This window comes from Phyllostomus discolor, chromosome 1 (assembly GCF_004126475.2).
Source record: "Phyllostomus discolor isolate MPI-MPIP mPhyDis1 chromosome 1, mPhyDis1.pri.v3, whole genome shotgun sequence".
Classification (NCBI taxonomy): domain Eukaryota; kingdom Metazoa; phylum Chordata; class Mammalia; order Chiroptera; family Phyllostomidae; genus Phyllostomus; species Phyllostomus discolor.
The window spans coordinates 101,593,752-101,606,486 of record NC_040903.2 but is presented as its reverse complement, the minus strand read 5'-3'; the positions used below and the strand labels follow the sequence as shown (position 1 = coordinate 101,606,486).

At 36.0% G+C, this 12,735-nt stretch overlaps 1 protein-coding gene across 10 annotated transcripts in view; it reads left to right on the top strand.

Moving 5' to 3' along the window:
• The window catches only part of PTPN13 (protein tyrosine phosphatase non-receptor type 13), a 204,391-nt gene that overhangs the window by 163,944 nt on the left and 27,712 nt on the right, over nucleotides 1-12,735 (top strand). For 5 of the 10 annotated variants that reach the window (XM_036026875.1, XM_036026879.1, XM_036026910.1 and 2 more), the window contains 9 exons: nucleotides 12-186; nucleotides 1,740-1,898; nucleotides 2,421-2,592; nucleotides 2,692-2,902; nucleotides 6,204-6,274; nucleotides 8,879-8,940; nucleotides 11,296-11,440; nucleotides 12,313-12,450; nucleotides 12,548-12,633. In XM_036026875.1, the coding sequence (XP_035882768.1) occupies nucleotides 12-186; nucleotides 1,740-1,898; nucleotides 2,421-2,592; nucleotides 2,692-2,902; nucleotides 6,204-6,274; nucleotides 8,879-8,940; nucleotides 11,296-11,440; nucleotides 12,313-12,450; nucleotides 12,548-12,633 (1,219 nt within the window). The remainder of the gene's footprint in view (nucleotides 1-11; nucleotides 187-1,739; nucleotides 1,899-2,420; nucleotides 2,593-2,691; nucleotides 2,903-6,203; nucleotides 6,275-8,878; nucleotides 8,941-11,295; nucleotides 11,441-12,312; nucleotides 12,451-12,547; nucleotides 12,634-12,735) is intronic. The other 5 variants (XM_028505529.2, XM_028505528.2, XM_028505531.2 and 2 more) reach the window with 3 other exon arrangements.

Here is a 12,735-nt window from a genome sequence, read left to right as displayed (position 1 = left end):
TGCCCCTGTAGTAATCCTCCTTCCCCTTCAGCACTGGATGAGACTTCTGGGCCACCTGAAACAGAATGTATTTCCACTAATGTAACAGATAAATATCATATACATCACACTTCTGAACCAAGAAGACAAGAAAGCTTGAAATCTTTGAAAAATGATTTGGAAAACCACCTTGAAGACTTAGAGCAGGTGAGTTGTTTTGGCTGTGTGAAGAAAATTCCATGGTACACACACAATTTCCCTTTAAGGAAAAGACTTTTTTAGAGTACCTTCATATTCATGCCTAGTAAACAGATAGCCTATCTGGTGTGTTTCTCTGCTGAGAATTAGGGAAAAGGCAAAAAGATCTAGGTACAAACCCTGTTTCTACCACTGACCTGCTGCCATTTGGTAGACACTTGCAGAAAAATTACTTAATTCTTCTGAATGTCAGTAGTTTTGGCTATAAAATGGGGCCAGAAACCTCATACAATGGTGATAAGGAATAAATGGAACAGTATAAAGCAGGGGTGTCAAACTCATTTTGACCAGGTACCACATCCGCTTCGTCGTTGCCTTCAAAGGGCCAAATGGAATTTTAGGACTGTATAAATATAACTGCTCCTTAACGTAGGAGTAGTTCAGCGAGAGCTCGGCACTGCCACTGGGTAGAAACAAGGTGCGGGGCTGGATAAAACAAGGTGGAGGGCCAGATTCGGTCCACAGGCCTTGTGTTTGCCAACTGTGGTATAAAGTGAGAACCTAATTGAGTATCTGCTATTTGCTAAATTCTGATGGATTACCTATTTAGTTTTTAATCAGGATTGAGTATAATTTTTTTTACCTTCACACTTGTTTTTGTGTGCTCAAATGTACTTCTTTACATTGTACTGATAACCCTAGAACTTCTAATCCTACAAATTTAGTTTAGAAGTCAAATTTTCAAGAAAATATTGTTTATATTGATTAAAAGTCAGTGTTTTTAATATTGTTTTTATTATCATAAATATTTATTGTAGGAAAGTTGGAAAACAGTGAAAAAGAAGATTAAAACTACTACCTCATCACCCAAAACCCATAAGCATTCGGGAGTTAATTTTTCTGAATACTTTGTTTGCCTATAATTGTGTGTATGTGTGTGTGGGCGGGGGGGGGGGGGGGGGGCATTTGTACCTTCCGTTTTATTCTCAGCAATAGAGTAAAAATAGTCTTTGAATGATTTCCTTAGAAATCTGTCATCACCCCTGTACGCTGCAAGCAATCTTTATGTCTCCACTAAAATAATGTTTAAAAAATTTCTTTTATACAACTAAATACATGAAGTTGTGCAATTTAATTACCCAAAGACTTCATTTAAAAACAACAACAATAACTTTCTTTTGTGGCTCTTGGCATTTATCTTGGTTGTCTAAAAATACGTGAAGAATTTTCTGAACCTTCTCTTCAAGAAGTGTTCTTTGATGATCTGGGTATAGCCACTAATGTATCCTTGTTTATTCTGAAAATACAAGAATTGAAGCATGAATAAGTTCTATCTCAGATGCCTCTAAATGAACACATCATATTGTATTTAAACCCAACTTTTACATTGGAGGGCATTCTATCTAGAGTCAGGTAGACCTGGCTTCTTCATTTGGAATACATAAGTAACCTTTAAAGGTTGGGTTTCCTCCTCTGTTATTTAATGGAAGTAATAGTCATGATTTTGTTCATCTGTAAGGCAGAATAGACACCCTAAAGGCATCACTGTTTTCTTCATTTAGGAAGTAGAACTCATCATTACCCTAATTAAATCAGAAAAAGGAAGCCTAGGTTTTACTGTAACCAAAGGCAATCAGAGTATTGGTTGTTACGTTCATGATGTCATTCAGGATCCAGCCAAAAGTGATGGAAGGCTGAAACCTGGGGACCGGCTCATAAAGGTGAGACATTGCATGGAATGAACTTGTGCGAATGTGGCCAAAGAGCAAGCCAGGGCTAGAGAAGAAAGAACAAAAAGGTTGGGTTAATATAACACTCTGTTTCTCTGTTTGGTTTGTTTTCCTTCTCCACCTCTTAAAAGCAAAGGCATTTATGTAGTTAACAGATCTAGGAATACTTAAAGTTTTCTTTTTAATTTGGGAGTCCTTCTAATCTCAGTTAAAGCATTAAATAAGCTATCTTGAGTTTCAGGGACAGAAAGTTTCTTAAATTACTGTGAGGATAAATGTCCTATGCTAGCAAAATAATGATACCTTTTTTAAGTATTTACATTATTATTTCATTTGTAATTACTTGATTTCCACAGTACAGGGAATTACCAATAAATTAGAAACCATTCTTTATTGTGAATCTTTTACTGGCTAATATATATTTTTAAAAGTTAGGGGCATTACTATATTTTCTTGGTATCTTCTCTGTTCCAAATATTATAATCCTACTTTTCCCCTTTTTCATTTTGGTAGGTTAATGATACAGATGTTACAAACATGACTCACACAGATACGGTGAATCTGCTCCGAGCTGCACCCAAGACAGTCAGATTAGTTCTTGGACGAGTTCTAGAGTTACCCAAGATGCCAGTGCTGCCTCATTTGCTGCCTGACATTATGTTAACATGCAACAAAGAGGAGTTAGGTAATGCAAATTTAAGCTTTCTGCATTGTGATTTTTCTTGGCTGGATTAAAAATAAGCACTCTTAAGGCTAAGGAAACAAATATTTGTATTCCCTGAAGGTTTTTCCTTATCTGGAGGTCACGACAGCCTTCATCAAGTGGTTTATATTAGCGATATCAATCCGAGGTCAGTTGCAGCGGTTGAGGGTAATCTCCAGCTACTAGACATCATCCACTGTGTGAATGGAGTCAGCACACAAAGCATGACCTTGGAAGAAGCTAAGAGAGTATTAGACATGTCACTTCCTGCCGTGGTGTTAAAAGCTACAAGGTACCACTCTGCAATTATTTGTGGGTTTTGCTTGTGTGTGCTTAAGCATTTCAGGCTATTGTTTTATGTTCTCTTAAAAAGATTATTACTGTATTATTAGTAATTCACAGACTAAACTAGCAGGATTTAATAGTTAAACAGACTTTCTGATAGATAATATATCCTAAGAGCACTTTAAATGGGTTAGTGTTTGGATACATGTTTGCAGTTATTAATATGATGGTTACATTTGTCACTTAGGATGGTTTCAGTTGCAAGTAACTAAAAACACAACTCAACTTGGTTTTAAACAAGATAGAGAATTTACAGCCTGACATGGCTGAAAAGATTATGGAGTCAACAGGTAAAATTTCATTAGGCCTCTAGCTCCATTTCTTTGCTATTGCACTTATTCTCTACTCTATGTATGTGTTTCCTTCGTGACAGTCACATCTCTGTCAGCGTTGTGCCTCACGCCTCCATACTGCACCATCCAGGGCAGTCTCCAATCAAAAGTCTCACCAGTCACTGTGGTAAAGCAAGGACTGTGTGCTGATTGTCTTAGACCCGAAATAAGGCCAGTCTTGGCCCATCCTCAGTGTCGGGATAGTTAGTCCTGCCTAAACTTCATGTCTGTAAGCAATGTGTAGTGGAATTACCACATCCACTACACCTCATAACAATTTCACATCATAAGAAATGCTAATAGCAACTTTTCTCTCACTTAAAAATGAAATAAATTGAAAAATGTATGTATTAGTTTCAAATTACTACAAATGTAGTGGCTTAAACAACAGAAGTTTATTGTCTTAATAGTTTTGGAAGTCAGAAATATGAAATGGGTCTCAGTGGGTAGAAAATCAAGGCTGATCTGCATTCCTGCTGTAGACCTCAGGAGATAATCCACTTCCTTGCCTTTTCTACCTTCTAGAGATTGCCTGTATTGGTCGACCCATGGCCCACCTCCATATGCAAAGGCAGCAGTCACAGCACTCTGCTCTGTCCTCACATCTCTGCCTGGCTTGCTGCCTCACTCTTTCATTTATAAGGAACTCTGTGATTACATTGAACCCAAGCAGAAAATCCAATATAATCGCCTCATCTCCACATCTTTAATTTACTCACATCTACAAAATTTATTTTGCTTTGTCAGGTTCAATATTCACAGGCTCCAAGGGTTAATGTGTACACGTGCAGGGGGAGGATGGGAAGGGGGGCCTTATTCAGCCTACCACAGTGTCTGTAAGTATAGGCTTTCTAGACTACAGGCTTATACAAAGGGGAACTGCATGTTTATATCTAATACGTGGTCAGTTTTACAGAGTGTGTCTTTCCAAAATAGGGGAATTACTAATTAAATCATTTGATAGTAAACTTATTTGCTCCTTCTAAACCTTTAAGTCAGTTTGTGTACATTTTTCCTTGAATGTACTTCCTGACCAGGTTTTCTAATATATTTCTAAAAATTAGATTTGGCATGAAGTTATTTTCATAGATATAGCTGAATGTTAATTAGTTGGGAAGAAAAGCGTTCAAACAACCTGAAATTTTTTGTGTGAAAATTAACATCTCTGTTAACCATAGATCTAGCTGAAATTTTTTTGCCTCAAAATCAGTAGAGGACCCTTTACCCTACCTTGGAAATTACTTTCTTTTTCTTTCTACTTTTATTGCTTCTGTGGTCACTAAAGATAGAGTAGTGGTGGTCACAATTACTTCTGCCTTTGTTCTTCTCCCAGCTCTCTCTCCACTGTTATATATATCTGATGTCTTTAACATCCACAGAGCAGCATTAATGGAGGGGTGTATATTTATGGTAATTATGTGTATGTCAAGAACTGTAAAGGGTCTTTGATTTTCACCTTACTTGCAAGCTAGTAAGTTAGCCAGTTATTGTTTCCTGCACACTAGTAGAAGATATGAAACTCCTGGATTGGAGACAAAATATTTACCACAAATGGTATTAGTGTCAGTTCTATATGTCCTCAAAGTCTTGTGGAGATGACATATGGGGGCCTGGTGGATTCCTAAACATGCAGTGGATTGTATGACAGGAGAGGAATACTTTAAGAGAGGCTGGGAACCTGACTCTTGCAGGGGTGTCCAACCCATGGCCTTTGGGCCACATGAGGCCCAAGATGGCAATGAATGTGACCCAATACAAAATCATAAATTTACTTAAAACCTTTTTTTGCCCATCAGTTTTTGTTAGTGTTTGTGTATTTAATGTGTGGCCCAAAACAATTCTTCTTCCAATGTGGCCCAGAGATGCCAAAAGGTTGGACACCCCTTTTAGCATCTCTGGGCCGTAGTATGGCATCCTGCTAGAAAGCATGCTTTTTGTTTGAGAAAAGAGATTATATCGTCCCTCAAACTTGCTCACTACGATCATAGCCTTGAGAATTGGCCCAGATAAAAAGTGATCATGGCCTTGCATTTCTGGGCTACCCAGGAAGAATATGCAGGGATGCTTAGGGTCCATGGTGCGAGTTGCCTCTCCCATCACTGTATATGTTAGGCAACACACCTTTTTTCTCACATATTAGTAGCAGTAAGATTGCCTGCTAATCTTCTGTTTCCATGGTGCTCTCTTTTTTACTGTTTTTCACATTAGGTAGTACTATTCTTCTGATGATCTTTTGAATATATATGAGTATATATATGTGTAGAGATAGAGTCTAGATTTTCACTTTAAATAACTTAAAAGTAAAACACATATCAAGAACTTTAAGTTCATCCCTGGCTGGCGTAGCTCAGTGGATTGAGCTCGGGCTGCGAACCAAAGCATCGGAGGTTCGATTCCCAGTCAGGGCACATGCCTGGGTTGCAGGCCACGGCCCCCAGCAACCGCACATTGATGTTTCTCTCTCTCTCTCTCTTTCTCCCTCCCTTCCCTCTTAAAAAAAATAAAATAAATTTAAATAAATAAAATCTTTTTTAAAAAAAAACAACTTTAAGTTTATAAAACTTAGTGATCTGTGATTTCTAAGTTGTCTTTGAACTATGACCTGAGTGACTAAGAAGCAAGTTATTAGATCATGAATATTACCAGTGTTTGAAATGAGAGGAGAAATAAAGTGGTATGTTAAACTGAAACCTGAAAAGAGACTATATAAAGAAGTGATTCTTAATCTTTTTTGAATCAAGAATATCTCTTTTAAGAAAATACATAAATGAAGACTGATAAAAATTTTGTGAGGCTTTAGGATATGCCTTGAAACCCATCTAAAACAAAACTCCTGAGGCTAACAGATAATCCAAAGGATATTAAAACAAACATCTTAGGTAATTTGCAGTTGTCTTTCATTTTTTTACAACACAGAGATGGTCAGCCAGTGGTCCCAAGTTCCAGGAAGTATGCTGTTTCAAGTCCACAATCAGCCAAAGCCAATGGTAAGGATATGTTCATTTTATAACACAACTGGTTTTAGAGAGGTAACTGTATTTTTCCCAGAAACAGGTATGGAGACTATCATTCAAAGTGCTTTTATTTTTATTGCCTTTCCAAAGTGCTATGCAAGATCTCTATCTACCCTGTAAGGTTATAATGAGGCATAAATGCAATAAAATATGTGAAAGGTCACATTGAGTGTCACATAAAAATTTAATCACCCTGGCTGGCATAGCTCAGTGGATTGAGCACGGGCTGCGAACCAAAGTGTCACAGGTTCGATTCCCAGCCAGGGTACATGCCTGGGTTGCAGGCCATAACCCCCAGCAACCGCACATTGATGTTTCTCTCTCTATCTCCCTTCCCTCTCTAAAAATAAATAAATAAAATCTTTTTTAAAAAATTTAATCAGACAGTTATTTAATTTCTTATCTGTTGGATACTGTTCTAGCCATTGTGAATATGGCAATGAGTAAACAAAGTGTCTGTCTTACATTTTAGCATAATAATGTAGATTGTAGTATTAGTAGTTGTGGCATATAGTTGTGTAGTAGTGGTTATTATCCTCCTTTTATAGAAGGGGAAACTGGGGCACAGAGACATTCACAGAGTTAATAAATAGTGGAGCCAAAATTCAAACCCAGGATATCTGACTTCATGCTGTCATTTACATAATCATGCTCAGTAATTGTAACTTTTTTAAAAAGATCTTATTTATTTATTTTCAGAGAGAGGGGAAGGGAGGGAGAAAGAGAGAAACGTTGATTGGTTGCCTCTCTCATGCCCCCAGCCAGGGACCTGGCCTGCAATCCAGGCATGTGTCCTGACCAGGAATCTAACCAACTTCCTTGCCCTTTGCCAGATGATGGCCAACCCACTGAGCCATGGAGATCAGGGCAGTAACTATAACTTTTAATGCTAGTGTTAGTATAATAAAAATGTTAAGCACAGGGAAAAGTGGTTGAAATTAGTTTATTTGAAATGTAAATTCAGTACTTCACATAACTAAACTTTTAGGTTGTTGAATGTAGTATCTAATTTCTTTATGAATTCTGAAAAATCATATAGTATCAACAATAACTCTCATAATGCAGGGAATGTAAAATGGTGGAAAACATTTTGACAGCTTCTTAAAAATTTAAACATACACCTACCGTATGATCCAGCCATTTCACTCCTATTTGTTCACTCAAGAGAAAGGAAAGCATTTATCCCTACACAAAAACCTGTACAGGAATGTTTCTAGCAGCTTTCTTTGTAATAGTCAAAATTGGACACCACTCAAATATTGAATGAATAAATGAATTGTAATGTATCCAAACAACAGACTACTCTTAAGCAATAAAAATGAATGGTCTGTTTTATACACACAACAACATAATTAAAATAAATTCAAATAAGTCTGCTGAGTGAAAGAGGCCAGACAAAAAAGAATTCATACTGTGTTATTCTGTTTATTCAAAATTATAGAAAATGTAGCCGTGGATGGTGTAGCTCAGTGGACTGAGTGTGAGCCTGTGAACCAAAAAGTTGCTGGCTGATTTGATTCCGAGTCAGTATACGTACCTGGGTTGTGGGCCAGGGCCTCAGTAGGAGGCATGTGAGAGGCAACCACACATTGATATTTCTTTCCATCGCTTTCTCCTTCCCTTCTCCTCTCTAAAAATAAATAAATAAAATGTGTTGTGGGTTTTTTTTTTAAATAAAACGCAAGTTAATCGGTAGTAACAGAATGCAGATCAGTGGTTGCCTGGAGAAATAAGGGGGAGAGGGCAGTTCAGGGAACAGAAGGAAGCAATTACAAATAATAAACTATTGTACTTTATACTATTTTAATATGATTATTTTGAACGAGTGGTTTATTATTGTTTTTTCATTATTTTCCCTAGAAGTTAAATAACGTAATATATCTTCTGGAAGTAATAATAAAAGGCATTCTTGGGCTCTTTGTAACATCATACACAAAATTATAGAACTTTATCCCATACCCCTATTTCCTCTTTTCTTTCTTTTTAACTTTTCGAGACTTAACCATATCTTTCAAAATGTCTTGAGAATATAATTTAATGTATCAAATTGTTTTTAAATATAATTTTAATTGTAAGAGAAACATAATCTTATTTTAATATATCCATTGAAGTTTTGTACTGAAGACAGCTAAGAGTTCAAATTAACGTTAGGTTTAGACACATATTAAAAGTCCTATTCAGTTATATCCAAAACTTATTTTACTGTGTTAAATTGATAGCCTAAAAAAGGTTTGCTGTATTCTCTTAAATAGTCATGAACTAGTTTATCGCCTGTGATACGTCTCCCATTTGGTTGGAATAATTCACATTCCATACCTCATACTAGAACAATTCAGCCTGAACTGAGCTTTTATGCAAACTATTTTCTTTTAAGAAATTGATATTTTTCTTGGGAAAAATCCTTATCTAATATTTGATTCCATCTAGTTGATTTTAAATCACTTTGTGACATGACCTCTTTTAATGTACTAATAAAAATAAGCACATACAGATGTGTGGGTTTTTCTCTCATTGTTGTGATATTCCTGATGTGCTTCAGACTGGCTCATCCCTTCCTTTCTCTGTTGTCCCTTTGAGGTCACCACACTTCGGAGCCTTGCGGCAAACCTGCCCTCACTCCTAATAATTCCTTCTCCAAGGTAAGTAAAGGCTGACTTCTTCATGTCCTACTTCCTTATCTAAATAACCAGTTTGCTTGTGTCTGAACCAAACTGATTTCACATTTAAATATTTGCCTTCTTTAGAAACATATATTAATAATAGGAATATATTTCAGTGAACTAATGGGCCTTTTTCAGTTAAGGTCACATCATCAAGGCCCATGCAAGTAACCCTACCTCATTTGTACATACTTCTCTTCTAAATAAGCTAATTACTTAAGTTGATAGTTTCAGTGCTGGGATTTTCTTTATTTACATGCACAATTCTTTTGATTATCTTAAATACCTGGAAGAGACGGATGTAATTAAAACTGAAATTGGTCCTTTGGGTTAATGCTGACCAGCAGTGACTATTAAAGGACAAATCTCTGGGGCAAGTGAAGAAAAACAGTAGTGGCAAAAGAAATAGGCTTACCTGCTTCTTGAAAGACATAGAAATATTTTACCAATAATAAAATTAAAGAGCCTAAATCATTTAAGATCAGCACAGAGAAACCTGGTGGTGCTTTAACAGAACTACCTTTTCCCACCACCATTTATGCCCTCTTCACCTCCACCCACACCCCTTCCCTCCACAATCATTACTAACACTATTTTATCACAAACCTAAATTTCACCTCGGGCTCTCTAAGACTGCAGATATGCCCGTTTATTTGGCTAATATTTTGTTGAATAATTTTCTTTTGGCATGTAATGTGCATTCTAAAATAATCATGGCTGGATCTTCATTTTTTGTGTGAGATTCTTTAATCCCACACATATGCCATACAGTCTTTTCTGAACCACAGTATTTGAATGTCTTCCCATGTAAAATCCACAGCTGAGACATTACTCTCCTAGTAATCTGAAAAATCTTATCATTCCAACAAAATTTTTGGATATGAACTGGAATGAGTGGAAGAGGAGAAAATGAATTTAGTTTAGTGGCCAGAAGCCCAAAATTCTGTGCCTTTCATCTCACTGTGTTATCTCAAATTTGTGACATGGTTTAGCAATGCCTGAGAAGGTAGTGCAGCAGAAGTGTTAGATAGAAATGATTGGAACACAACTATAAAAATTTCTTGGTATTTGTATGTTTGTGGATTGAAATATAGCAATACTCTCTGTTCTGTTTATTCACAAGGCCTTCAATATCATATAGCTGAAGCAACTGGATTTTTGTGTATTTTGAGAGTTAGTCATGCTGTATAGCGCTTATTTTCTTTTTAAATATCAGCATGTTGTTTAAAGGGAGAAAGGTATAGTTTCTATTTAAATTAAAGTCCTAGAAACTATGACTTTTGTTATTCAGAGCTACAAACACTTTTTGTTGGAGTTAAAATCTTCTAGGAAGTTGTTCAAACAATATTCTGCCCTTGTATACTAATGAATTTCATAGTACAGATGTACTATGAATTTCTTATGAAGATTGGATTTCACAATCCAGTGAAACTTTTTGACATCATGTGACCACTATTTATGGAGAAATAATTCAGTTGCATCTATCATCTCTACTTTTTATCTTAATAAAAAGTCAGGTCCCAAGGGGGAAAACTGTACTTGAACAATGATTAAAATTTTAAAAAAAAAAAAGAGAAAAAAGTAAAGCCTTCAGAGCAAACACTTGTATTTGCATAAAATTATTGTAATTCTAATTATTTAACTTTGCATTTTTGCTGAGTCATTCTTTTTTAGTAAGCTATTCACCATGACGTGCTTCATAATTTATCCTTTAATTACAAGGGCGTATTTTATTTTTTATTATGAATAATTATTGTACTTTATAGTTAGGAGTCCATTGTTATTTTTCTTAAATTGAGGTAAGATTTAGACTATATTTGAAAATCTTTATACCTACCAGTTGATTAGATCTCCAAACTGGAATTTATGACCATGTAATAGCTTCACAAATACTGAAAAGGCTGATTTTTCCCCCTTCCCTTCAACATCAAACTTTTCTAAAAAGTTCTATGAAAGACAAGTCCCATAAAATAGGCCTCAGAAAAGAGCTTTCTGCAGTCAAATAAGTTTAGGAAATACTGTATAATAGATTTCTCTTTTGGAAACTCAGAATTTATATTAGTAAGCATTGTAAGAATTCTTAGAACCAAAATATTGATGTAGTGTTTAATCTAGAGTGTTTAGACATACTTGATGATAGGAAGTTCCATCCCCTTTGCACATCTTATCGCCCTGGGATTTTCCAAAAACACTTCTAAGGTTGGGAGATACAAAATGGATTTTGTACTAAGAAAGGTGGGGAGAAGGACATTGAGGGGCAATGTACAGTTCCTCCCTAATGTTGGAAGTTAATAAAATAGTAACCTAGTGATTTGCTTTGGTTTCATCCTTTAGGTTAATGGGGAAGAAATAATTGAAATTTTGTGCCCTGAAGAAAAACACTCTACTTATCAGATGAAAGGATTAACAAATTTGATTCTGTCCAAAGGTAGTTTTCCAAATCAGTCATCCAGTTTCTCTACATGCCCTAATTATTCAGGTAATAAAGAAATATTGGGTATCTCTCTTACTTGCCTTACATATTCCTATAGTTGATTTTATTTATTTATTTTTAGATTTTATTTCTTTATTTTTAGGCTGATAGGAAGGGAGGGTAAGAGGGAGAGAAACATTGTTGCTTCTTGCAAGCCTTCAACCAGGGACCCAGCCTGCAACCTGGGCATGTTCCCTCACCAGGAATCGAACCAGTGACCTTTTGGTTTTCAGGCCAGTACCCAATCCACTGAGCCACACCAGCCAGGACCCTATAGTTGGCTTTGAAAGGAAAGATTGTTGTTCAAAGAAATAAAAGAACAATGTAAAATTAATTATTGTTATCTACATCACTGTACAAATGTGCAGGATTCATTCTCATCTCTTAAGATTAAAACTATCTTAAATGATTGAAAAGATAGCTGTTTTGTTTGATAGCTATTTCTTGTATTTTTTAAAGGAGCAATTTATAGGCCACCCAATATTTAGACGTTTTTTTCTTAGGACATTTGGGCTGCTTATCATATCCTTAATCTTTGCAACATAATTTGCCTTTCTTTCATGAATTAATAATTTGGGATTAATTTAGGAATATAAGCATCAAATTACTAGTGTCTCATAAAAAGGTGTATCATAGACACTGATTTGGGTTTATTCTTTGTAAGCTGCAGTGAGTGGTCTTTTGTCAGAGCAACCAGAGTAGTTCTGGAACTGAAAATGACTAGGCCCCATTACTATGAACTACTTGTCAAGTCAAGGCTACTTTTCAAAGTGGATGCTTAAAATTTGAAAGACCTGGTATATTCTATTCGAAACATTGTCTTTTTCTTATACCAATATTTTTTAAGTAAAACCCCATGTAAATTACTGTTTTTCAAGAATCTGATGTACAAGAAGATGATATTTATGATGACCCTCAAGAAGCTGAAGTTATCCAGTCTCTGCTGGATGTTGTGGATGAGGAAGCCCAGAATCTTTTAAACCAAAATAATGCAGCAGGAGGTGCCTGTGTTCCAGGTAGATGAGCAGAAGGAATAAGTTGGTACCCTAAGGAGCACAAGAAGCCCTCTAGGGAACATTTTAACTCCTCTTGGCTTCTTTATTTCTCTCCCAGGTACACTAAAAACCAATGGAAAGTTAGCTGAAGAGAAAGCAGAAGATACAGATTGTGATGGGTCACCTTTACCTAATTTTACAGAGGTAAGGATAATACCTAGATAGATAAATACTGTAAGATGCTACATCTTGGTAGAATTATCCTCTTATTTTAAAACTTGCTTTCTCTGCTGAGGCCTTGCCTCT